The sequence below is a fragment of the Oncorhynchus keta genome, chromosome 6, assembly GCF_023373465.1.
Source record: "Oncorhynchus keta strain PuntledgeMale-10-30-2019 chromosome 6, Oket_V2, whole genome shotgun sequence".
NCBI lineage: Eukaryota > Metazoa > Chordata > Actinopteri > Salmoniformes > Salmonidae > Oncorhynchus > Oncorhynchus keta.
Genome location: NC_068426.1, coordinates 31,592,068 through 31,619,601, shown reverse-complemented (window position 1 = coordinate 31,619,601; position 27,534 = coordinate 31,592,068). Strand labels below are relative to the sequence as shown.

General features: G+C 45.1%; 1 protein-coding gene across 1 annotated transcript in view; it reads left to right on the top strand.

The window, feature by feature from the left end:
• LOC118385564 (collagen alpha-1(V) chain-like) overlaps positions 1 to 23,999 on the top strand; it is a 129,378-nt gene extending 105,379 nt beyond the window's left edge. Inside the window, exons 39-61 of the mRNA XM_052521315.1 lie at positions 54 to 251; positions 487 to 540; positions 1,607 to 1,714; positions 2,056 to 2,163; positions 3,543 to 3,650; positions 3,935 to 4,042; positions 4,191 to 4,244; positions 4,421 to 4,528; positions 8,883 to 8,936; positions 9,355 to 9,462; positions 9,679 to 9,732; positions 9,886 to 9,939; positions 10,111 to 10,326; positions 10,552 to 10,605; positions 10,831 to 10,884; positions 11,282 to 11,389; positions 11,627 to 11,716; positions 11,841 to 11,894; positions 12,124 to 12,388; positions 12,821 to 12,933; positions 17,168 to 17,236; positions 21,054 to 21,287; positions 21,408 to 23,999. Coding sequence (XP_052377275.1) covers positions 54 to 251; positions 487 to 540; positions 1,607 to 1,714; positions 2,056 to 2,163; positions 3,543 to 3,650; positions 3,935 to 4,042; positions 4,191 to 4,244; positions 4,421 to 4,528; positions 8,883 to 8,936; positions 9,355 to 9,462; positions 9,679 to 9,732; positions 9,886 to 9,939; positions 10,111 to 10,326; positions 10,552 to 10,605; positions 10,831 to 10,884; positions 11,282 to 11,389; positions 11,627 to 11,716; positions 11,841 to 11,894; positions 12,124 to 12,388; positions 12,821 to 12,933; positions 17,168 to 17,236; positions 21,054 to 21,287; positions 21,408 to 21,554 — 2,520 coding nt within the window. The 3' untranslated portion in view covers positions 21,555 to 23,999. The remainder of the gene's footprint in view (positions 1 to 53; positions 252 to 486; positions 541 to 1,606; positions 1,715 to 2,055; positions 2,164 to 3,542; positions 3,651 to 3,934; positions 4,043 to 4,190; positions 4,245 to 4,420; positions 4,529 to 8,882; positions 8,937 to 9,354; positions 9,463 to 9,678; positions 9,733 to 9,885; positions 9,940 to 10,110; positions 10,327 to 10,551; positions 10,606 to 10,830; positions 10,885 to 11,281; positions 11,390 to 11,626; positions 11,717 to 11,840; positions 11,895 to 12,123; positions 12,389 to 12,820; positions 12,934 to 17,167; positions 17,237 to 21,053; positions 21,288 to 21,407) is intronic.
• Positions 24,000 to 27,534: the final 3,535 nt, after the last annotated feature.

The window sequence follows — 27,534 nt, the reverse complement described above, 5'->3', positions numbered from 1 at the left end:
TCTCTGTTTCTCTCTCTCTCCTTCTCTCTTTCTCTCTCTCTCTCCATCCACAGGGCCCCACAGGTGAGACTGGTCCAATGGGAGAACGTGGCCACCCCGGACCCCCAGGCCCACCCGGTGAGCAGGGTCTTCCTGGATCTGCTGGCAAAGAGGGAGCTAAGGGTGACCCAGGTCCCGCTGGCCCGGCTGGTAAGGACGGTCCCCCTGGTCTGAGAGGGTTCCCAGGAGAGAGAGGTCTACCCGGACCAGTGGTATGTAGCACACACCTCACATCATTTCTGTCTTATCTCTATTGGGGATAAATACGATTCAGATCAACCCCCCCCCTCCCAAAAATAAACAAATTGCTGCCTTTGTTGTGTTAACCTGAGGAGATTCCCACACCAGGATTCTGGGATAGATAGAGGGGGGGTCTGCCCGGCGTTAACCAAGGCAGAGGTGCATGGTGCTTCCTCTAAAAGTTTGTGTCTCTCTGTCTCTCGACAGGGGGCTCACGGCCTGAAAGGGAATGAAGGCCCCGGCGGCCCGCCTGGACCTGCTGTGAGTACACACATCCACCAACATCTTCTCTTCAACTTTCACTTCCTGTCTTTCACTTCCTGTACTTCCGTCACTCACACTCGCCATCAATATTTCTCTCTCCGTCGCTATCTCCCTTTCTTTTTTCCCTATTTTTTTCTCTCTTTATTTCGTATACACACTTATTGTGGGAATACGGTTCACAGCTGAGCGCATCAGTTGCATTAAGATGCTGCACATCATGTGTCAGCGATACTCATCGTTTGTTAATTCGTCACGCAGCACAGGCTTCCACCTACTTAGTAGATTTGCGTGACGTTCAGGTTCTACTCTAAGCACGTTGCATGTACCTGTCAAAGGCACAAGGCGAGACCCAATTGCAGATGGTTGGAGTCTTACAATGTTTATTAATCCAAAGGGGTAGGCAAGATAATGGTCATGGAAAGGCAAAAAGGTCAAAACCAGATGAGAGTCCAGGAGGTACAGAGTGGCAGACAGGTCAGTTCAGGCAGGTACAAAGTCCAGAAACAGGCAAGGGTTAAAACTGGGAGGACAAGAAAAAGGAGAATGCAAAAAGCAGGAGAACGGGAAAAACAGCTGGTTGACTTGGAAACATACAAGGCGAACTGGCACAGAGAGACAGGAAACACCGGGATAAATACACTGGGGAAAATAAGCGACACCTGGAGTGAGGTGGAGACAATCACAAGGACAGGTGAAACAGATCAGGGCGTGACAGTACCTGATGTAGACTAGTACGCCCTGGATTTACAGAAAGTGTAGCGGTATCAAGGTAGTGCCAATGTAGTTCAATAAAGGCAGAGCCATGTATTTAGATGGGGAATATAATGTCTAGAATGAGCATTATGTAACATTTACATGGCAGTACAAAATTCCTTGGCAGCCATGTTAACGCCCCATTACCATCACACGGGGGGGATATTTAAACAAGGCTATGTAAGTAAATGTCTCGAATAAGAACAATGTTTGAAATTCTTAAAGTTGCCCAACTCTGTAAATGTATGGCTCTGGTCTCAGGTAGTACAAGTAGCGAGCTGCAGTGACCGTGTCTCTCCCTGTGTTCTAGGGTTCCCCTGGTGAGCGTGGTCCTGCTGGCACAGCCGGACCCACCGGACTCCCCGGACGACCAGGACCTCAAGGACCCCCAGGACCCGCAGGAGAGAAGGGTGGACCGGTAAGACCCAGTTCAGTTCAGCCTGGTTCCTGGCCACGTCGCGAGTTTAAACATAAAGCCTGTTGTTGGGGAAACAAACGTATTTCTCTCAGCTACGGTATATCCCAGGGCTGTCTTAGCCTCCTGGTTTGAATTGATCTGTTGTACAGTGCGGCAGTTGTTCGCGTCAATTCCTTTCTAATTCAATCAATTCAAGGAAGTAAACATTTTACTTTCTGAATTGACCGAATTAAAATGGAATGGATCCCAACCCTGCAGTACATTGAGTCTCTCCAGATGAGAATATCTGGTACATGACTGAAATTGAATGGAATGTTATACGCTGTACAAATGTGTTATAGGGAGAGAAAGGACCACAAGGCCCCGCTGGTAGAGACGGTATCCAGGGACCGGTGGGTCTGCCTGGCCCCGCTGGACCCCTTGGAGCCCCAGGAGAGGATGGAGACAAGGTGGGCTGGCTCGCTGAGGGAAGAGTAGTGTGTGTGTGGGTGGGTGGGTGGGTGGGTGGGTGGGTGTGGGTGTGCGACTGAATGTATATAAAAGTGATCAAAACACACTCGACGTGATGATTTAGATCAGAACGTGTCTGGGCTTCCATATTCTGACCCTTTCCTTAGTGGTGTTGACAGGCAGTTTTCCCTGGCTTACAGGTCTGTAAGTCTTTAATGCTGACAGAAGGCTGAACCCTTTAAGTCGCTCAATTTTGTATTTCTCAGATGGCAGAGAGATGACCTGCTAGTATTAGTATGCAGACTCACAGACGGGAGGAACAACTCCCCTACACACTGAGACACACTGAGACACACTGAGACAGAGATAGCGAGATAAACATTTGTGTGAAGATCAGCTGTAATTGAATCTCTTATCCTTGGAGGACTGAGGTATTTGACTTTACGATAGGGAGACACACACACACACGACACACACACACACACACACACACACACACACACACACACACACACACACACACACACACACACACACACACACACACACACACACACACACACACACACACACACACACACACACACACACACACACACACACACACACACACACAAAGATCTCACTAACATCCACAGTCTCATTACAAGGTCTACCACTGGGAACGGAGAGGAGAACTCCACAGCCTTTATTAACACAAGTAAAGGAGAATATATTTGTATTTTGATTTCAGAAGCAATAACCACGTGACCAGCTATCCTCTGGGTTGGCTGAGGGAAAGTCTGATTCAGTGTTTTCCCATCATTTCAAACACTCAAAGAATGTGAATGCATTTGAATATGCCTAACGGTGTGATGTGCTGGTGTCATTTTCGCTATTTACTGTTGAAATGCATTGCAAAGAAGGTGTGAATGGGATCCGTGACAGGCTGCTAGTCACTTGTCACGGAGAGACAACACACCCGTTCTGGGATGTGACTCTTAGTTATGACAGTGTGTCAGCGAATTATATTTGAAGTTGACAAGGACATATCAAAAGCCCTGAGACCTGTCTTATATCCCCGCCAGGCAGACAGTCACACACACATCTTAATTTAGATCAGAGGAGGCTGGTGGGAGGAGCTATAGGAGGACGGGCTCATTGTAATGGATGGAATGGAATGAATGGAACAGAGTCAAAAATGTGGTTTCCAGACGCTTAATGTGTTTGATACCGTTCCATTGATTCCATTCCGGTATTTACAATGAGCCCACCCACCTATAGCGTGTCCCGCCAGCCTCCTCTGATTTAGATGAACACACAAACTCAACAGGATGGAAGTGTGTTTACGCAACGGGATTCTGTTGACTGGCGTTGTCGCGTTTGTTTCTATCACCAGGGAGAGATTGGAGAGCCAGGCCAGAAGGGAAGCAAAGGAGACAAAGGTGAACATGGTCCACCTGGTCCTACAGGTCCCCAAGGCCCAGTCGGAGCGCCTGGTCCTGCTGTAAGTATCCAGCTGACCCCCCCCACAGTTTATTAGATCTGGAGGCGACCATTGTATATATGATGTCACTTCCTGCCACTGTCTTCTGGCCTACAGTATATGCTAACGTTTAGCCCCCATGCTCCTTCTCTTTCTCCTATACTGACCCCCTCTCTCGCCCTTGCTCAACCCCTCAACCCCCCTGTCTCTCTCTTTATTTCTCTATTTCTCCCTCTCTCCGCTCCTCCTCTCCTTTTCCTCTCTCTCTCTCTCTCTCTCTCTCTCTCTCTCTCTCGGGTGTGTAGGGAGCTGATGGAGAGCCCGGTCCTAGAGGTCAGCAGGGTCTGTTCGGCCAGAAGGGAGATGAAGGAGCCAGAGGATTCAACGGACCCCCAGGCCCAGTGGGACTGCAGGTCAGAACCACCGCCAGAACCAGAGACAGTCTCTGGATGTGTCCCAAATGGCACCCTATTCCCTATTTAGTGCACTGATTTTGGACCACGGCCCATAGGGCTCTGTTGTTGTGATTGTGACTGATGCCATTGTCTTGTCTGATTGCAGGGATTGCCTGGTCCCGGCGGCGAGAAGGGAGAAACCGGAGACGTTGGTCAGATGGTAAGATTTCCTAATATCCTCGTACAATATACCTATAGAGTTGAATGAAATAGAACAGAATACTAATGAGTGTAATTGTATGGATTGTACACAATGAATTTAGCACTGTCAGATGACCATATTTTATTCCGATGTGGGTGTGATGACTCATCACTCCTTCTCTCCTTCCCTTCTAGGGTCCTCCCGGTCCCCCTGGCCCCAGAGGCCCCTCCGGACCCCCAGGAGCTGATGGCCCTCAGGGACCCCCTGGTGGTATTGGAAACCCTGGTGCTGTTGGAGTGAAGGTAAGGTCCCCCTGTTAATACACTTCACCTCAATGTACAACCCTTTCATAGTAGGCTTAAAGAGCGATTGTGCTTTGAAAGCAACTTTAAAAACGACCTATGTGGCATCGATATGAGTCAGAAACTTTTATTCTAGTTTCAAAATGTACTACAAAGCGTGAATATGATCATTTTGGTCATACAGGTAGTCTCATCCAAAACGGAGATTTGCGAGATTCTATGAAGAAGAAAAAAATATTTCGCACAATGAAGGGTACTGTAACAGTTTTCCGTGGGTCGGTATTATTTTAATCCTGCCCACATGCCCACAGCTGGGAACACCCAAGTAATCAGAGCGCACCTGCACGTGACCTGATCATAATGCCCATGGTCAATTCGATTTGACGTTAGATATTCCTATGGGACTAGTTAGGCACCATCAGTAAATTACATAATGTACATGGGAAAATATTTTGAAAAGGTCAATAGCTCCAAATTTAAATGACTTAAAAACCTCAAACCAACTATAAATTGTAGACACGCATTTACAAATATTGAAAGCATTTAATGAGACACTTAACAGATGTGCAACATTAAAATATTGTCCCATTTACTTTGTGTAATTTATTGACAGTCCCTAACTATCCCCAGAGCTAGGCTATTCAAAGTCAGACCAACTTTGCTATGTTCGCACACCAGCCGGCTGAAGCTAATTGGCAAAATAATTTGGATAACCCTTACAAACCTGCTAACACAGACAAGAGACACCCAAATAAAACCACACCCCGAAACCAACTCACACTTGAATTCAGTCATGGCCGCTAGCATTTATTAATGAGCCAAATCTAAAATGATGCCAAATCAGGAAGTGCAGCTTCCTACCACTTGGCTTAGACCTCTTGGCCCCTTTGGGAGCATAGGGTATTCACCATGGCTCTTTGAGATATACATACATAACAGAGGACTCGGACAGTATTGGGATGCCTAGTTGTTACGTATCTGTTTCTGCAGAGAAAATGCCCATGGTTTACATCAGTCCAGAGTGGATGGCAAGATCTATTTACCATGTTGCTGAACTCAAGAGACAAAAAGTGTCTCGTCTATCCGTGTGTAACTCTGGTTTAAAGTATCAACAGGACAGAGATATGCTGACTGCAAGAGGTCCAACAATTGTCCGTTTGAGTTTCAGTACAACCTATATTGTAATTCAGATCACCACTCATTCATCTTTGCAAAGCTTCCGTCGTCATTAATAGTTGATGCTGCTGTTTTAAAGCACTTTTTTTAAATGGGAAAGCCTCATTTTCATTCTCAAGTGAAAGCGAGCAACACATGCGCACACGCGCACACACACACACACAATCTTGTACAGCTAACCTTGTGGGACACGCAATTCAAAATCCAATTTTTCCTAACCCATACCCTTACCCTAACCTTAACCCAAAAACCTAACCTTAACCCAAGCTCCTAATCCTAAAACTAACCGTAGCTCCTAACCCTTAACATAATTCTAACGCACGCACGCACACACACACACACAGCTTAATGGTAGTCATCCTCAGCAGTATTATCGCTGGAGACAGTAGAAGTGTTAATAAATTATCCAAGCTACTGTACCTAAGACGCTGTGCTGCTGAGTGCATTATTAAAAACATAGTTGAAAAATAAACCTTGGCGTTTGGCTCGCCTTCGGGGGGGTCTACCGTCCGGTCTGCAAGCTCTCTGCACTACGACAGTGGCGTGACTTGTTTTTTTCTGGTCCAGTCGACGGGGTGATCTTCCCCCTGGGAGCACACATCCACCCCTTCCTCAAACAAAACCTTAGCTCACCGCAATCGCAATCCTTTCTCTGGCTGATCTGACCTGCGCTGTTCTGGCAGCTTCTATAGCAGGGGTTAGGCCAGGCCTGCTAACAGCAGCTTTTATAGCAGGGGTTAGGCCAGGCCTGCTAACAGCAGCTTTTATAGCAGGGGTTAGGCCAGGCCTGCTAACAGCAGCTTCTATAGCAGGGGTTAGGCCAGGCCTGCTAACAGCAGCTTTTATAGCAGAGGTTAGGCCAGGCCTGCTAACAGCAGCTTTTATAGCAGGGGTTAGGCCAGGCCTGCTAACAGCAGCTTCTATAGCAGGGGTTAGGCCAGGCCTGCTAACAGCAGCTTTTATAGCAGGGGTTAGGCCAGGCCTGCTAACAGCAGCTTCTATAGCAGGGGTTAGGCCAGGCCTGCTAACAGCAGCTTTTATAGCAGGGGTTAGGCCAGGCCTGCTAACAGCAGCTTCTATAGCAGGGGTTAGGCCAGGCCTGCTAACAGCAGCTTTTATAGCAGGGGTTAGGCCAGGCCTGCTAACAGCAGCTTCTATAGCAGGGGTTTGGCCAGGCCTGCTAACAGCAGCTTTTATAGCAGGGGTTTGGCCAGGCCTGCTAACAGCAGCTTTTATAGCAGGGGTTTGGCCAGGCCTGCTAACAGCAGCTTTTATAGCAGGGGTTAGGCCAGGCCTGCTAACAGCAGCTTTTATAGCAGGGGTTAGGCCAGGCCTGCTAACAGCAGCTTCTATAGCAGGGGTTAGGCCAGGCCTGCTAACAGCAGCTTTTATAGCAGGGGTTTGGCCAGGCCTGCTAACAGCAGCTTCTATAGCAGGGGTTTGGCCAGGCCTGCTAACAGCAGCTTCTATAGCAGGGGTTTGGCCAGGCCTGCTAACAGCAGCTTCTATAGCAGGGGTTTGGCCAGGCCTGCTAACAGCAGCTTCTATAGCAGGGGTTTGGCCGGGCCTGCTAACAGCAGCTTTTATAGCAGGGGTTTGGCCAGGCCTGCTAACAGCAGCTTTTATAGCAGGGGTTTGGCCAGGCCTGCTAACAGCAGCTTCTATAGCAGGGGTTTGGCCAGGCCTGCTAACAGCAGCTTCTATAGCAGGGGTTTGGCCAGGCCTGCTAACAGCAGCTTTTATAGCAGGGGTTAGGCCAGGCCTGCTAACAGCAGCTTCTATAGCAGGGGTTTGGCCAGGCCTGCTAACAGCAGCTTCTATAGCAGGGGTTTGGCCAGGCCTGCTAACAGCAGCTTCTATAGCAGGGGTTAGGCCAAGCCTGCTAACAGCAGCTTCTATAGCAGGGGTTTGGCCAGGCCTGCTAACAGCAGTTTTTATAGCAGGGGTTTGGCCAGGCCTGCTAACAGCAGCTTCTATAGCAGGGGTTTGGCCAGGCCTGCTAACAGCAGCTTCTATAGCAGGGGTTTGGCCAGGCCTGCTAACAGCAGCTTCTATAGCAGGGGTTTGGCCAGGCCTGCTAACAGCAGCTTTTATAGCAGGGGTTAGGCCAGGCCTGCTAACAGCAGCTTCTATAGCAGGGGTTTGGCCAGGCTTGCTAACAGCAGCTTCTATAGCAGGGGTTAGGCCAGGCCTGCTAACAGCAGCTTCTATAGCAGGGGTTAGGCCAGGCCTGCTAACAGCAGCTTCTATAGCAGGGGTTAGGCCAGGCCTGCTAACAGCAGCTTCTATAGCAGGGATTAGGCCAGGCCTGCTAACAGCAGCTTTGGTGTGTTACGGATCCCCCCCCATCTCTCTCTCTCACACTATGGGGAATAAAGGTGCCATTTTGGATAGAACCCCTATGTGGAGTCAGGCTTCCCAGAGAGCCAGATCCACAGGGCTGTATAAAATCTTTAGAAATTGCTTTAGGAGAGAATCTCTCATGCCTTTAAACAGGTCTCTCTATCTGCTCTCTCTGCTGCCTGGGAGTGGATATCCTGACAGGAACAAGAACTCTTTGGGAAAGAGGCGAGATGCTTATTTATTTAGACTACGAACGGGTGGGTATGACCATACAGAGCTCGGTCTGTGGAGGAGGGAGAATAGGTATATTGTTGTACATTAGGCACAGCTTGGCTTGGCTTAGTGACGTTTGATCCAAATAGACCAAGACAGGCACTTTGCTCTGTCTCTGGTTTCCCCATCCCGCAGACCAGGGTTACGTAAACATTGTCTCTAGGAACACGTGTGCTGGCAACGTTTATATCCCGATGGGGACTGTGACGACGGGGCTTATGTGACATTGAATAATGATAGGGCCTGAAAAGCCTGGGCCTTTTACCCAATAAGACAGATAGGGAGGGAGGGAGAGTTGAGGATGCATGGAGACCAGGGAGGACCCAAAGTTCGCCCGCTCCTGGCCCAGCTCTGACTGGCTGTGATGGATTGAAACCTCTGGTGTCATCTCTTTCTATCCCCAATTGGGGGTGACCAAGGACGTCAGTAAATATGACTTTTTTTTTTTGTCGTTTTGGTTCACTGAACTGAATTGTTTTTATTTTCTTGTGTTCTCTCTCTCTCTCTCTCTCTCTCTCTCTCTCTCTCTCTCTTTCTCTGTCTCTCTCTTTCCGTCTCTCAGGGTGATTCAGGTGAAAGCGGAGAGCCTGGTCTTCAGGGAGAACTTGGCGGACCTGTAAGAGAACCCAAAAGAACCTGCACACTACCATCATCATTCAACAGAACGACACTCTCACCGCAGCACTGCACTACACTACATCTGCCTCTCCACAGAAGAGAAAGAATTACACATACGCAATAATGGCCCGATTCATTCATGTATTACAACAGATAAAATGAGACTATTCCTCTGCTACTGAAACAATTACACAATTCGATACACAGTTCTGAAATGACAACTTCACCATTAGCGTAACCGTAGCTGAATCAATTCAATTTGAATTAAAACCATTGTGAAAAGAAAGCCCGCCAACCACATGGAGTGTGATAAGCACACCCCTACTGTGCATTGACATACACACATTATTGACACACTAACACTGGTGACACGCTAGTTAAAAAAAACTGTTAACACACTGCCCCACCTGTCACAGGGCCCAAGGGGAGAGCGAGGAGAGAAGGGAGAGGGCGGTCCTGCTGGCTCTGCTGGACCCCCCGGCCCTAAAGGTCCCCCTGGAGACGACGGTCCTAAAGGAAGTCCTGTAAGTCCTGGTTACGCGTCTCTGTAGAGTCGCATGTTACCCGTAGTATTGCAGTTGAGTCCCATTACTGCCATGCGAATGTATTCCCCCAATGGGTGTTATGGATTTGTGATGAGTTGTCAGTGGGAGGCAAGGTAAGAGGGATTCCCTTTATGGGTTAATAAATTAGCCCTTGAGTCACTGGATACTGAGCATTTTGTCTGATTTCATTTCCAGGGTCCAAGTGGTTTCCCTGGTGATCCTGGTCCCCCTGGCGAGATCGGACAGGCTGTAAGTCACTGAAATGTTACAATGACATTGTTTTGACCTCCAGTTCCCGTAACGCTTTGGTACCAATTGAAATGTTTTAAAAAATCCCAAACTGTGCTCTATCCGTCCAACGTTACGCAACTTTTACAACGTCTCTTTTTCTCCTCCTCCCAGGGTTTAGACGGTCCTCCTGGTGACAAGGGAGATGACGGAGAGGCTGGTCAACCTGTGAGTCTCGCCTAAGCGCATTACTACACCCGTCCTAACGACAAAACAGGCATTAACAAACTCCAACGTGTCTCATATCTGAAGTTTTTAGCACCGCGTCGCTCCTTCCTCCAGTTACTTTTTTTTCCTCTCATCCCGTAATGTGAACCTTATCCTTTCTCACCTCCTAAGGGTTCCCCTGGACCCACCGGAGAGTCTGGTCCTTCTGGCCCACCAGGAAAGAGAGGCCCTCATGGAACAGTTGGACCCGAGGGCAGGCAAGGAGAGAAGGGAGCCAAGGGAGAGTCTGGTCTGGAGGGTCCACAGGGAAAGACAGGCCCAGTTGGTCCTCAGGGAGCACCTGGCAAGCAAGGTTCGGAAGGTCTCAGAGGTATCCCTGGCCCAGTTGTGAGTACAGCATTATTTCATGTTTTTACTTCTTTGCGTCATAGCCATTACAGTTACTAGGGGCAGCAACCGTGGATGTCCATGAGACAAATAGATTAGCATAGTGACTGATCTACAAAAGCTATTGCTAAAAGAAAAAGCACACGCTATAGGCATGAGGTCATAATACCAATATTGTATGTGAAGATCCGTGGGTTAAAGCATTGACTCTCTGAATGTTTGCAGGGGGAACAAGGTCTTCCGGGTTCTTCAGGCCCTGACGGACCCCCTGGACCTATGGTGAGGACAGCCTAACCTCTCACCCTTGACCCTGGATTGTTTGATATCACAGGATTCACAGTACCTTGTCTTATTGGGCCAGGCATGTAATATTATCTGTCCTCCTTCTCTACTCTTCTTCCTTCCTTCCGTACCTCTCTACCCCTCTCCCATTATATTTCCATCTCTCTCTCTCTCTCTCTCTCTCTCTCTCTCTCTCTCTCTCTACTCCTCTCTCCCTCGCAGGGTCCTCCAGGATTACCCGGTTTGAAGGGAGACTCTGGTATTAAGGGTGAAAAGGTGAGCCCCCTCTTTCAACACATTATTGACCATGTTGTACACTGTGCATATTACAGTGAAATATTGACGTCCAATACCTGTTGCATGCAGGGCTGAATATCACATATGGGATTGATCTTCCACTGTTAATGAGGTTGATGTCTAATAGCCCACAGGGATACAAGTGAAACGTGTCGATAGAGATGCTGTATAATGCATACCTTACACATTCACGTTAATGATGACTGACTGCTCTGTGTTCAAACCTATCGGTTGTTTATCTGGTATCAGCTCCAGAGCAGTGAGTCATCACACTGATGATATAAGGTTGGGCAGAGAGACAGACGTGAGTAATTCGACGTTTGATTGATTATTGAAGTACGTTTGTTGATCCGTATGTTTTTGACACTCTCCTCAGGGCCACCCTGGTCTCATCGGTTTGATCGGGCCCCCAGGTGAGCAGGGAGAAAAGGGTGACAGAGGTCTGCCAGGCCCCCAGGGAACATCAGGACCCAAAGGAGACAATGTGAGAACACCCTCAACTCAAATAACATGTAATATTAGAACAAGAAGGATACTCACGTACAAAACGTTATAGCAAGGCTCCAACTCAGCCTGACATTAGTTAACCTAATAGCTACATGTTTTAGTTTGGTCGGGCATATAGTGGATCATATCAAGTCATTAAACAGTACCATAAAATGTTTGATCACAAAATAATGACAATAAGGATACTTTTTTTCCCTCCTTCCTCTCTTTCCAGGGAATTGCTGGCCCCTCAGGTCCTCTTGGTCCTCTGGGACCCCCAGGATTACCTGGTCCTCCTGGACCTAAAGGAGCTAAGGGATCATCGGTAAGTGTCCCCGACCAACCACCATGTCCCTCTCTAAACCATGTCACACTGTCCCCTCTTAGCCATGTCCTACTATACATAGAGGCTGTGTGTATGACGCTGTGTTGTGCTCTGTCTTCCTCAGGGTCAAACTGGTCCCAAGGGAGAGACTGGTGTTCCTGGACAACCAGGGCCTCCTGTAAGTTGACGTCATTACATATTGTTGTTTTATAGTTCCATATGTTGTATGTGTTACTTTACGGAAACTATATGCACAGTTATTCATTGAGTAAACTGAACTTTGCTATATGACGGTTTAGAATAGAATACAATAGTATGCTCCCACTTAAAACCACTCTCTTTTTCCACTCTTGTCACCTCCTTCCCTCCTCCTCTCCCCCTCTCTCTCTCCTTCTCCACCTCCACAGGGTCCTCCCGGTGATGTCATCCACCCGCTGCCCATGCAGTCGAATTCCAAGAGGAGCCGCAGGAACATCGACGCCAGCCAGATGATGGACGATGCCAACGCCGATGCCAACTACAAGGACTACGACGACGGCATGGAGGAGATCTTCGGATCCCTCAACTCCCTCAAGCTGGAGATCGAGCAGATGAAGCACCCGCTGGGAACGCAGAGCAACCCTGCCCGCACCTGCAAGGACCTGCAACTCTGCCACCCCGACTTCCCCGATGGTGGGCATGGAAAATCGTGCTCTGATTGTGTTCTGTTAATACATGACGTTAATAAGTCTTTGGGTGATATAGCCCAGGAGTAATCCGATTTTGTATGAAAAAGACGCCCATAGCACGTTGTCGAGCATCTATCTTAGACAAGTGTGTAGGATGTCAATGCCAAGGGTCAAGTGTCATTATAGTGGACTTAAGTGGGATAGAGAAATAGGATTAGCCATCAAGAATTTATTTGATGATATTTCCTGTCGTCGCAGTGTAAGTGGGCTAAAGAGTATGCCCTCTCTTGAAGGATAAATCATGCTCATTTAAACATTGAATGACCTCTGATGAAAACGTTTCTAATTGTTAAGGTTCCGTCCTTTCCCCCCTCTCCTTCCCTCTTCGCCTTTTTCTCCCTTCCCCCTCCCACTCCCTATTTTTGGTCGTTTTCAGGTGAATACTGGATCGACCCCAACCAGGGTTGCTCGAGGGACTCGTTCAAGGTCCACTGTAATTTCACAGCAGGAGGAGAGAGCTGCATCTACCCTGACAAGAAATCTGAAGGGGTAAGTCATGGTGCTTTTACATACAGAACTGGTCAAATGGTCACATTTTGAGAGCCAGTGATAGAAATTCAATGGGAGAACATGCTTAAAATGAATGCTTCCACATTTGAAAGATTTTAGTTGATATAATGAGGGAAATACACATTATTAAAAGCAGGCATGATGGCCTCCTGAGTGGTGCAGTGCTAGCTGTGTCACTAGAGATCCTGGTTCAAGTCCAGGCTCTGTTGCAGCCTGCCGCGACTGGGAGACCCACGGGGCAGCACACAATTGGCCCAGTGTCGTCCGGGTTAGGGGAGGGTTTAGCCGGCAGGGATGTTCTTGTCCCATCGCGCACTAGCGACTCCTGTGGCGGGCCGGGCGCAGTGCTTGTTGACACGGTCGCCAGGTGTACGGTGTTTCCTCTGACACATTGGTGCGGCTGGTTTCCGGGTTAAGTGGGCATTGTGTCAAGAAACCCTTGGCTGGGTCGGGTTTCGGAGGACGCACGGCTCTCTACCTTCGCCTCTCCCGAGTCCGTACGGGAGTTGCAGCGATGAGACAAGACTGTAACTACCAATTAGATACGAAATTGTGGAGAAAAAGGGGTAAAAGGGGTAAAAAAAAATACAAATAAAAGCTGGCATGATGATATTTCTGGTTGATTGAAATAGTGTGTTTAATTTGTGTTGTATCTACAATGTAGATGTGTATGATGTGGATAAGTGAATGTAATTGTTCTTCTTCCCAGACCCCAGGCAAACTACCTTGCATATAAATCATATATACCTCTCTTTTGACAGTACTGCATAATCACATAACACCTCCTCCTGTGCCTACGCACATCATGTTTCATCATTCCCTTACTGGCATGGGTGTAATATCAAGAGGATCCTCCAAGCCCCTAGGGGGCAGTCACTCCCATGTAAGATGCTTGGTGTTGCACACTGCTGACGTCATGAGTTCAATGAATATATTTGGGGCAGTCACTCACTGTCAACGGACAGTCAACTATTCACACACATGCACGCACCATCAGACACCGGTGTATGAACACATCCGTTTTGCCATGCCATCCTCTAGTTAAGTGTCAGTAGCTTAGTGTTGTGCCTGGCCCAAACTCTTGTAATAGGTTAAGGCAGGTTACAGGCACCCAGAGAGGATTCTGCTGGATGATTATGCATGGAGAACAGGAGAGGAGATGAGAGACGAGGAGGAGAGGAGAAGTAAAACACAGGAAAGTTTGTCAGTGACAGGTCAGGGAGATCTGTAATGGCTTTCTGCTACAGGACATGTTAACAATTTGCTGGCACGCTGAGGCACAGAGGAGCAGGAGTTTGCATAAGTTCAGAATAATGAACCTGCCTTTTTATAGCCAGGGAGAGCGATGGGCCAGTGGGATGGTTTCGTTGGTGTAGAGTGGAGAGAGAGAGGACATATGAGCAGAGGCCCTGACATTGACATACACACATGTGGGCACCTGCGCATGCACACACATACCCTCTCTCTCTCCTTCCCTGCTAGCCTGAGACACTATATCCATAGATAGATAGATAGATAGATAGATAGATAGATAGATAGATAGATAGATAGATAGATAGATAGATAGATAGATATATATATAAACTCAGCAAAAAAAGTAACGCCCCTTTTTCAGGACCCTGTCATTCAAAGATAATTCGTAAAATTCCAAATAACTTCACAGATCTTCATTGTAAAGGGTTTAAACACTGTTTCCCATAAACAATTAATGAACATGCACCTAACAGCTTACAGACGGTAGGCAATTAAGGTCACAGTTATGAAAACTTAGGACACTAAAGAGGCCTTTCTACTGACTCTGAACAACACCAAAAGAAAGATGATCCCTGCTCATCTGCGTGAACGTGTCTTAAGCATGCTGCAAGGAGGCATGAGGACTGCAGATGTGGACAGGGCATAAATTGCAATGTCCGTACTGTGAGACACCTAAAACCGCACTACAGGGAGACATGATGGACAGCTGATCGTCCTCGCAGTGGTAGACCAAGTGCAACAACACATGCACAGGATCGATACATCCGAACATCACACCTGCGGGACAGGTACAGGATGGCAACAACAACTGCCCGAGTTACACCAGGAACACACAATCCCTCCATTAGTGCTCAGACTGTCTGCAATAGTCTTGAGAGAGGCTGGACTGAGGGCTTGTAGGCCTGTTGTAAGGCAGGACGTCGAAGGAATGAGCGTTACACCGAGGCCTGTACACTGGTGAGGGATCTATTTGGAGGTGGAGGGTCCATCATGGTCTTTGTGTCACATCACCATCGGACTGAGCTTGTTGTCATTGCAGGCAATCTCAACGCTGTGCGTTACAGGGAAGACATCCTCCTCCCTCATGTGGTACCCTTCCTGCAGGCGCATCCTGACATGACCCTCCAGCATGACAATGCCACCAGCCATACTGCTTGTTCTGTGATTGATTTCCTGCAAGACAGGAATGTCAGTGTTCTGCCATGGCCATCGAAGAGCCCGGATCTCAATCCCATTGAGCAAGTCTGGGACCTGTTGGATTGGAGGGTGAGGGCTAGGGCCATTCCCCCCAGAAATGTCTGGGAACTTGCAGGTGCCTTGGTGGAAGAGTGGGGTAACATCTCACAGCAAGAACTGGCAAATCGGGTGCAGTCCATGAGGAGAAGATGCACAACAGTACTTAATGCAGCTGGTGGCCACACCAGATACGGACTATTACTCTTATTCAGGGACACATTATATATATATAGTTAAAAAGTGCCTATTTAGTGTTGATAAGTTTAACTGCCAGTGCCAATAATAGGCCTACGTATTTGAAAACAATAACATTATCCCTACCTTTGTTGATTTAGAGCACAGGCATATAGCCTAGGCATGCTACGGCTGGGGACGAACTCCCTTCAAGAGAGAATGCTGTTGTGTAGAAAGAACAAGACTAGCTGAATTCTTTATAAACTGCTAGGGTGTATTAGCTACGACTCCCCTCTCATTCGTGAGCCAACATAACAGGAGGCAGGTACGGTGGCTCCCGTAGGACATATGAGGTGAGTCAAAAGGAACAGAACAATGATTCACAAGGTCTACATAAGCGAAGATAAAAAATACAAACATTTTATTATGGAATATCATGACAATTAAGTTGGCATACGCTATGCAGTGTATGTGAATTCAAGCTCTACTCTCGCACGCAAATTGTGACACCATTGACGGTTTCCGTTTTAGAAGTAGAGGGTATCGGTTCTCTCCCCCAGTGTGCCCCCCTCTGGTGCCCGCGCCGAACTGAAGGTGCCTTTCAAAACAGCATGGCGTGTGTTTAATGTATGCTGCCTCCCAGCGTTAATTGATCTCCAGCAGAACATTCATCAACACATTAAGGCGTTAATGACAAGCCTTGTATAAACCCTGCATCAGACTCATCTGGCTCATTACTGCGCTAGCCATAATATTCGAAATTATTGTTGTTTGAATAAGTCCATCACACTGGGCTACTACTGGCCATTTCGTCTGATACAGATCTTAATGGGGGAAAAACAAATGTAATTATTGGTGGTTATAAAGAACCAAAAGCTGAACAGAATTTAAAAATGCATACAAATCCTAGACGTTTTACAGCTTTTAAATTGAAAGGTGACTTATTGTTGGCTCTACAGTGCCAGCTGAACTGGCTTTCAATGAAAACCATAAAAACAAGCCACCTACTTGTCTCATCATAAACAGCAGAAGCTTAAACCATAAAGTGTAGTCACTTCTGTATGGTTGTAGAGCAAAACACTTAGCAGAAGGGAAAATGGGGCATCTGTAAGGCTTTCCCTTGGAGGCTAACGGCTGCATCCGAAATGGCACCTTTATTGCCTTGATAGTGCACTACCCTGGTAATGCACTATAAAGGGAATAGGGTGTCATTTGAGATGCAGCCAATGTCTCCTAACTAATCACTGTGTACTCATTAATATATTATCAGTAATTAGCTGCCAGACAATGTTTATACAAAATGCCATAATGGCTTACTAAGCCTAAGGTCTTTTACACTGTTCCGGGCTGTTCGGTGTCACCCGATACTTCTGCAGGTCTGGCAGACGCTACGGAGAGCCAAGGAAACGAGGGAGGGGTGGAGGGGACGAATGCGGGATGAAGCATTTCTTTTTTTCAGGAGGCTGTTCTTACTGTTTTTCTTTCTTTAACCTTCATTTTTTCTCCTCCTCCTCCTCTTCCCCCCTGTTTCGCTCCCTCCGTACCCCAGACTAGGCTCACATCCTGGGTAAAGGAGATCCCTGGCTCCTGGTTCAGTGAATTCAAACGTGGTAAACTGGTAAGCCCCCCTGACGCCCCCCTTCCCCCCGTCCCCTTCCCTTTTTCCTGAACAGCTCATCTCATATTTTACAGAGCAAAATGGCAAAATGGCCCAAAGACGCCCCAGGCTCTTGGTATAGTCGCTACAAGCGAGGTTCCATGGTAAGTGGCACGCCCGCAGGTCTCTGGAGGCCCAGCAAGAGTGACTCCTTGCTGGGTCTCTGAGGGCCTAAGGGCCCTGCATGGTTCTAAGGTTCTGGTACTGGTCAGTACTGGTTCTGCATGGATCCTGTACTGGTTGGTACTCGTCTCTGACTGGCACTCTGGCTTGTGGTTGTGGCGACACTGCTCTGCATGGTTCAGCATGATCAAGCTCAGCTCACCTTCAGTAAGACACAGCTGTAGGTGAAGTCTCCTCCCAGAATAGAGGGAGACAGAGTTGGTGGAGCAGACACACACACAGACATTCTTTACCATGGCAACTGGTAGAAACGTCAATAGAAATGTCAATAGAAAAAGGTAAGTGTAGTACAAAAAGTCATTGACTGTTGCCATGGAAAGATATGACTGTAAATGCATCCACTCAACCTGACTACCTCTGAAGTTGGAGAGCGTCACCTAGAAGTGACTGAGTGCCTTGACAGTCTCCCAGTTAGACACACATTTTACATTTAAACACAGTAACAACAACTACTCCTATTGACCTCTGCATTTTCCAGTTGACTCCGATGCGTACTGTATAAATACATACCTATTCATAAATAGGTATGCATCTATAGTGAAAGCTACTCACAGGAGAGTGATTAGAAACCATTTTGTTCCTGCTACACTAATTTCACACACTCACTTCCTCATTCACTCTCACATCAGGATTACGGTAGGCAACAATACAGATTCAATGTGAACAGGTGAACAAAAGTCAGTCACTCAGTCACTCTCCCAGGGGCTTTTGGGTACTCTGCCACTTTTGACTTGCGGCTGTGGTGAAGAGGTAATGTTTCCATGGCGATGTAGCGCAGGTTCTACACGCTGATTCTGCGGGGCGGGGGGGACTGAAAGGAGCAGGGGAGGACCTACCGAGATCCTCTCTGAGTACTTGGACACTCACAAAGGTGAGGGGTACTACTCCCTTTAGGAGCCACTGATGAACAGACACTCATACTAGACATAATGGACATAGTTATCATCCTATTCATATTTACAAACTCCCTATATGGCCACCTTGTGAGTACTTGAAAATATATATAAACGCAACATGCATCAATTTCAAAGATTTTACTGAGTTACAGTTCATATAAGGAAATTAGTCATAAATAAATGAGGCCCTAATCTATGGATTTCATATGACTGGGCAGGGGCGGAGCCATGGGTGGGCCTACGCCCTCCACCCACTGGAGAGCCAGGCATAGCCAATCAGAATTAGTTTTCCCCCACAAAAAAGGCTTCATTACAGACAGAAATACTCCTCAGTTTCATCAGCTGTCCGGGTGGCTGGTCTCAGATGGTCCTGCAGGTGAAGAAGCCAGCACAAGTTGCACCTGTGTAATTTGACCTTTATTTAACTAGGCGAGCCAATTAAGAAAAAATTCTTATTTACAAAGACAGCCTACCCTGGCCAAACCTGGATGACACTGGGCCAATTGTGCGCCACCCTATGGGACACCCAATCACAGCCGGTTGTGATACAGTCTGGAATTGAACCAGGGTCTGTAGTCACATCTCCTAGTACTGAGATGCAGTGCCTTAAACCGCTGTGCCACTCGGGAGCCCACCCAGTGATCATGCTGTTTATTCAGCTTCTTGATATACCACCCCCGTCAAGTGGATGGATTGTCTTGCCAAAGGAGAAATGATCCCTAGAAGGGATGTAAGCAAATTTGTACACAAAATGTGAGAGAAATAAGTGTTTTGTTCATATGGAACATTTCTGGGATTGTTTATTTCAGCTCATGAAACATGGGACCAACACTTTACCTGTTGCGTTTATATTTTTATTAATTTACATTTACATTTAAGTCATTTAGCAGACGCTCTTATCCAGAGCGACTTACATAGACAACCTGGTGGTCCCGGGCTCCCCCAGGAACACCATATCGATTCAGTATACAACATGTGCATAGGATTTGATGACTTCCTTCTCATGGTAATTTGTAATGTCCATTGTTGTGCAGTTTGTATTTGTGTGAGAATATCTATATACACACACACACACACACACACACACACAAAACACACACATCAGTGGCTCCCTTCTCCTACTGCATGTCATGGGCGTTGCATGCGCTTGGCTCTTGGTCTCAGTCAGTCCTGTTTGTCTGAAAGAAGAAGAGAACCCTGTGGAACTGATGGTGGAACACTGCTGGTTGGTATGGAAACGGACCTCCACCGTAATGGTTCAGTGGCATCACACCAAAGACTGATGTTACCACGTGTTACCTGACAGATCATCAGTCGCTATTAGTAACCATTAGAGTCAAACTACATTTGTTTAGTATTCACATAAACAAGGCGAGTTAGGCAAACTCTACATTTCACAAACCGATTTAACTAAAGCATTATCCATTTCATTAAGACAATTATGTTTGTGCATAATGTTTTATATTTCCTAATGAGCTTGTTTCAAAAACAGAGAATGTCCCATTTCCTTAATAAAAGCTCAAATGTTTAATTGCGGATACAGGGGCTTCTCGATTGAGAGTTATCGTCACTTGTTCATTGCTTGTCGACTGCTATTCCTACAGAACCATTGTAATCTTTCAGCAGAGAATAAGTCAGTCAGTATCTAAGGCCCCAGAGCCTGTGGATTAGAGCTCATGTTGTAACCCCTGTCTGCCCTGCTGTTTCTCATGACACGAGCTTACTCCTAGAGCCCCAGACAGTCAGACAGAGCCCATAATACAGCAACCCTCTCCATCCCTCCCAAAAGTGGGTGACGATGGCACATATAGTTCACTCTAAAGGAGGTAACTGGGATACCAACCTCTGATATATATACCCCCCCCCGATTATGTCGTTTGAGGAATCGAGACGATGTCCTAATCCTGTAGCGCCACCGTGAATTGTGGGCAATGAAGCGTAACATGCTTTCTGGAGACGCGCCGGACGTTGTAGATCTCCTTAACCATAACCCCCCCTCTCTCTCACCCGAGCAGCAGTGAAAGATCGGACGAATGCGCGTCGCGACCTATTTGACGTCCACAATTCTGTTAGGCCAGCCGGTAGCATTGGAGAGGGAGACGTTGTGTCACTCAAGCAGGCGCTGTGACACAGCGCTGCTGCAGACACCTGCAGTTGTTAAAGGCTGCTGTCTGCAAACGACGACACTCATTTTACATATGAGTCATTTGGCAAACGCTCTTATCCAGGAGCAACTTACAGTTAGTGCATTCATCTTAAGAATGCTAGGTGAGACAACCACATATCACAGTCCAAGTAAGTACAATGTCAGTGCTAGTAGGAAAAGACAAGTGCAAGGTTTATGTATCCATTTATTTTGAAGACACTTTTGCAGTAGCTCTCGAAAATTAGATTTCACGGATAAAAAATAAACCCAAACGAGACACCTCACAGTACATGAGAACAGTGATGTGTAGACTTCAGTGTTTTTGTTTAGAGAATTTACAGTAAAGCAACATTGTGTCTGAAATGGCACCCTATTCCATAAATAATGCACTACTTTGGATCAGCGCACTGCTCAAAATTAGTTCACTATTTAGGGAATAGGGTGCCATTTCAGATGCACACAAGCACCAATATGTATGTATGTATAGTGTCTGTATTAGTCCCCAGTGTCTGTTCTGGCCTAGACCCTTTATCCCCTCTCCCTCCATCTGTAGCTCTCCTACGTGGACGCTGAGGGCAACCCCATCGGCGTGGTCCAGATGACTTTCCTGCGGCTGCTTAGCGCCGCCGCCCGCCAGAACCTAACCTACAACTGCTACCAGTCGGTGGCCTGGCACGACCAGGATGGGGACTCGTACGACAAGGCCATCCGCTTCCTGGGGTCCAATGATGAGGAGATGTCCTACGACAATAACCCCTACATCAGAGCCGTGGTGGACGGCTGTGCGGTGAGTGGCTGGAAGTTTGTGTGTGTCTTGGGGGTGTGTGTAAAGGGTAAGGATATGTGTGGGTGAGATGTTCTTAGCACCGAAGCACTTTCTCACAATGTCCCTCTCTCTGTTTTCCAGTTGAAAAAGGGCTATGAAAAGACAGTACTTGAGATCAACACACCAAAGGTGGAACAGGTGCCTTTTGTTGACATAATGTTCAATGATTTCGGCGGAGCCACGCAGAAGTTTGGATTCGAAGTGGGTCCTGTCTGTTTCATCGGCTAAGACTGTTTACTGAACAAAATGGAGAAAATAAACAGCATATTTGTTTTGTCAAAAACAAAACACATGAAATGAATAGGACAATTTTTATTTGTGTAAAACATTCTGTGTTCAATAGCAACAAGTATGAATAAAATACAAAAATTCAAGATGAGAATACTAGAATACATTTCTGTAGGATTTCGTGAGAAATAATTAAAAGAAAGAGCAACCTTGCAACCTCAGTGTGCCTTCTCTATCACATGCAAGTTTTGAAACTGGATACGTTAGATACTACCGACCCCCTATCTTCATCCCTGACCCGTATCTCCGACTCGAAACCTCCACCCGCTCCCAGTGCACTTGATGTAGATCCAGTCTGCCTCTCCAACGCACCCGAAGCAAACCTTTACCTGGAATTCCACTGGGTTCTGAAGATTGCCATGGACTCCATCCCATTCGGCAGTTTGCTTCATTGTTTTGTTTTGATCTCTGTTTTTTTTTTTTTTTTTAAATCTCCCTCTTATCTCCCGCTTTGAATATTTTATTAATTGGTTCATTCATTCGCTCATTCATTCATTCATTCATTTCTAAAAAGCTTTGTTTTGTGCATAATTGTCTCGCCGTTCTTCTGAATGGAGCTTATATATATAAATATATATAAATATTTTTTTTATGTTTGTAAGTACTTTCTGTATATTTTTCCAGGTAATGTTGATTGATTCTGGCTTCAAAACGTGCATGTGACCTTTTAGGAGATGATGGTTATTGGAATACATCAAATTTGCAGATACTGAAGTGAGGAATTGAATGTGTAAATTGGAGAATAGATGAGGAATGCTTGTCTTGTTGCTGGTTGTGAAGCACACCTAATTGTAATTTAAGAACCGAATGAAAATAAAAGTTGGAGAAAAAAAAACTCTGCATTACTATATGAGAGTTGATTTGTAGAAAACAAAATGTGTCAAGAAAAAAAAATACACAAAAACATTCCTCCTCTCCTTGTGTCCTCCTGAACGAAGTGCCTATTTTGGTGGCATTTGGAGATTTTATTAACTTAATCAACCGTCTTTTTTACATCATTTTTTCCCCAATACTTCACTATCTCTGATCTATCAACCTATATATGCAACGTGACATGTCACATTACAATGAAGCACAGGAAATCAAGACTTAGGTGCTATTTTCTCTCTGTGGTGCTATGATATTTTCTAGTTTGTTATTTTGAAAGTACAGTCATCTGATGTTGGTGATGTTAACCTGTCACCATGACTACCCTTTCTGCCTCTGACCCTCTTAGCCATTACCTCTGGCCAAATAACATCTTCACTGCATTCTTATTTATGTCCAGGGGTGTTTTAATGCATGCCAGTTTGCTTCATATTCATTCATAGATCAATGCAGTATATTATTTGATGTACTTCTCTGCTTCCAAGGCCCACTTAGTAACTACTCTACCAGTGTCTGATCATACTGCAATTGACTTAGAATGTGTTAATTGAAATAAGATTGTACTCGAATGCCAAATGTGGGTCTAATTTATCTGACTTTCTTAGATGTCTTTAAAAAGGAAAGAAAGTAGAAGCGATACTGCAATGTTTCCATATCATGGTTCCAAGACTTGGTGCATTTTGTGGATGGATCTCAGTGATTGGTGTTATGTGTAATGGATCATCTTTTTCCACTTCGTCAAGCTTTTTCATGCTTTCCTTTTTCAGGGGTGGGGTGGAGGTGACTGGTTTGGTACCTGAAATCCTCAACTCTCTTACCAAAGGTTTTGTTTATACATCGCTTTAAGTTTCTAGAGGGCCAAGAATCGATGACATAGTTTGAAATCCACTATTGTTTTAAAAATGTGACAGAATTTTCAAATGATGATTAAAATCAGATGTATCATATAAAAGAACAACATCTAAAAATATAAAAAAATATATTAATTAATAAAAAGGAAAAATGTAGTTTATTGTCCATCAGATTAGCCAGTTTAAAGGAAGAAAAGCCAGATGAAAAGCTTGTTTTTGTATTGTTCTGATTTACCTGTTGGTTTACTTCCTATAGCCCCTAGTTATCCCCTTTGTACAAACTATGCACTCTGCCTGCTTTTTACCACTACAACATCATCACTTTTTACTGTCCTGCATAAGTAGCTTGATTTTTGTTAAGTTTGACCGTTTTTACCTTCTAGACATGTGACTTGAAACATTTCTGTTAAAATAGCTGAATACACTTATTGATAATCGTTTTAAAATTTTCATTTCGATAAATCATGCCAAATTTAACATTTTTGCTCTCAATACAAGGACAAAACAATTTTGTAAATTTTCAGAACCAGCAGTCAATAAAGTTTTTTTTATTTTATTTTTATTTTTTACATTTGTCTGTTCATTCATTTGTTTTTACGGTCTTGTCAAACCTGTGTAAGAGAGGATAGGAGATGGTGTTTTTGTCAATAAATTCAAGTTTACTGTGGCCACCCACTCTTGTATGTCTTTTGAAGCATTAAAACCTATCTGTATGCATGAAATTGTAAGGTTTTCTTCTCTTGTTGTTATACTTTAGAAAGACATGATCTCCAACCCACTTTTTTTATAGAAAAATATGTACATTTGCAAAAATATATGCTAAATTGAAAACGGTCATGTCCATAATTGTGAAGTGTAGAGAGAATGCTAATATTGTAATTCTCTACCTAAAGCCAATGTTCATTTGTAGGATATGTATTACATTATTGAAAAAATACATGTAAATTGATACCATAGTGTTACTGGAAGGCCCCCTCTTTATCTCAGAAACAGAGATGTACCGTTAATTGGTTTTTAGTCAATATTTGCCACTTGGGTTATGGTAGCCTACCCTGTTCCAAAACTCCAGATAAATGGGATTTGGAGAAAATAAATTCATGTTTTCTCATTCTTTTACAGATCGACTTTCATCAACTCTGCGTACAGAGTTAGATGGTGAATATTTAAAGTTTTTAGCAATAGCTGTTGATTTTAGAATCCACAGTTAAGGCTCTTTTCAGTCCGTAGCGCTGAAGGACATTTATACCGCGATTGAAAATGAAAGGCAATGTTCTCGCGGTCACGGAGACTGCATTCATGGTAATAGCTGTACATGTCGGCTCATCAGAAATGTCCTTAATATTTTTGCACGGATCTTCCACAATACTTCGACAATACTGATTGAATCCAGCCCTTAGAATAAGTTCTTGCAAAGAAAACCATGTTTATAGTAAGTGAAGTTCCACCATTTCTAAAATTCTTCTTCTGGCAATCTAATTACTTCTGAAAATCTTTGCTGTCTTAATGTGTTCCACCACCTCCACCCCTCATTAGAATGCATTTGCATACACACACACATACAGTATGCAAAGGCTTCATGGGACGTACTGCAGCTGGAGTGTACATGATATGTTTCTGCGTGCATATTTGATGCGGTGTTTACAGGGTGGATGTATATGCATGCATAATACTGTATCTACAGGAGACATACTGATGCTGGGTAAGCAAATAGAGTTTCAAACAGAACGACATGCAGAGTTACTCACTCTCATCATCTCTTCATAGGCCTGGTGCTTAACTTTGAATTTGCTTTGGCTTTCCATTTAGGCTGTTGGTCTTTCAGCTTTCTTACAGGTTCTTAAAAAACGTTGTTATTAAAAAACAGTGTATTCCATTTCATCCTTAAGACTCTATTGACGCACCCGTGCGCGCGTCAACCTAAGTAACATAATACATAAATCCCCAGCAAAATGTTTACTTCTGTTTGTAATGTCAGCTTTTGTCTGTAGCGTCCAAACCGTTTGGGCTACAAACTAGAGGGGTGACTCTCACGATCACGGTGGTTTTGCTCTACAACCCCCACAAGTGTCACAGGACTCATCTTGGATGCACCATTACGAATGAATGGAAGTATGGTGTTCTTGTGCCAACAAAAATATTTTCCTGAGCTTTCTTATGTCTCAAATCCTTATTCCTTTATGATTTATTTATTTTTCTGTTTTGGTTTTAACCATTTATGAATGTGTTATTCAATGTGTTTCCATGGGCAATAAATAATAGTATAGGCCAAATTCAATATTTTATCAAATCCTTTTTACATCTTTTTTTTGTACACCCAAAGGGGCCTTAGCATTCACTCTCTACCCCTCTCAAGACCTCTTGAACTTCATGGCAAAATGTAGATTTCCGCCTAAATAGACATACTCAAAAGTAATCAGTTTTCATGAAATGGCCATAAACAATAACTAGTATTGCTGCATAGTTTCAGAACGATCTGGAACTCACTTTTCTGGTAAACATAATTATACATTGTGTGGAATACTCACGTATGAAAATATTATCTACCGGTATGATTGTTTTCCTATTCGACAAAAGTAGGGGAATCAACAATCAAATAATAAACGACTTACTATATGATTTCACCTCTCTTACAACTGTAAAATAAATATGATCATGTTTAGTGACAGTACACATTTGGCCCCATTTCATATAACTGACGACAGAGCATTTTCTGCCAAGCCTCTTCTGAGTGATGCAGAGACACCATTCGAATGTCTGCAGACTCCTTAAAACTTCAGCTTTACGCACAACGTGATTTTGTCCCTCTGTGACCAAGAACAAGTGGGCGTGCTTCAATTCTATTTACATTATTTCGTATTTTTTTTGGTATTATTTGAATGTTTTTGTAATGTTAAGCGCTCTGAATCCAGTTGAGATTATCACAGTGAGACGAAACCATGATTGTTGAAATTGCTAGACTGTCCTCTCTTAAGATGCCGTCTCCCAGGCTCTGTTTACTCAGAAGTATATCAAATCGATTCTTTGTACAGGACAGAAAATGTGACACGTCACTCCCTATGCAAATGTAGGGTGTGAAACCTGACACTTCCGCTCCGCTGACAAAGTGGTAGCGGAAAGAGGACAGATGGGGTTTTCTGGCAATATAAGGCACTAGACCCTGCGATATTCACAGAGCGCCTTGTTAACTAAATGTCAGTCGGAACAGGTCCAGAACCGCTCAAATTACCCTAAATTGGGGACTTAGCATCTAAGAAGTTGCATCCTCTCCTCCATGGCGTTCGTCTCCTCTGATTTACAGTGGTGTCTCATTTTTAGTGAGACAGCTGATATCGATAGAAAAGATTACAATGCTTTGGGATTGGAGGGTTGGAGAGTTGAAGGAGGCCCACAGTGGGTCAAGTGCCAGTCTGCCCGCCGGTAGGAAATTAAGACGGAGAGGAAGGAAAAATATATCAAAACGTTGTGGTAATTGCCCTGAGCCGATGGATCTTGGGCAACGGAGGCAGAGGCAGTCTACTCATTCATATATTCCCCAACTCAGGCCACGTACTAATGACCTACTTGCATAGGAATCAGATAGAAGAAAGGGAGAGGGAGCGAGAGGGAGAGATAGAGACTGAGAGAGAGAGAGAGAGAGAGAGAGAGAGGAGAGAGAGAGAGAGAGAGAGAGAGAGAGAGAGAGAGAGGGATGGAGAAGGACGGGTGAGAGAGAGAGAGAGATAGAGACTGAGAGAGAGAGAGAGAGGGATGGAGAAGGACGGGTGAGAGAGAGAGAGAAAGTGGAGAGAGAGCATGTTAGGCTATCTATATAAGCCTCTTCTACTCTGACTGTTGCTGATGGAGATATTGGGGGCCTGTATTGTAGTTAGAGATGTCAGATTCTGTAGCTGACTGATTTGATTATGGCGAGACCACCCATGGTATTGGTGTGAATGGTGGGATGATAGTGTGTGTTTTGAGGTGATGTAAGAAATGAGAATGCTCCATGTCTTATCAACATTTACTATTTTTAATATGGCGATTTCATTGTTCAACTTGATCAGTGGCACATGCCCAATGGCATTCTATTGATTGATTATGTACACCATAGCCTACTGAATCATATGTATAAATATATGTATAAATAGTAACTATTTCCATGCTGGTATATATTGTATGTTGTACCTCTTATTTAGGTGAGGCTCCCCGGTGTCTTCTTTGTC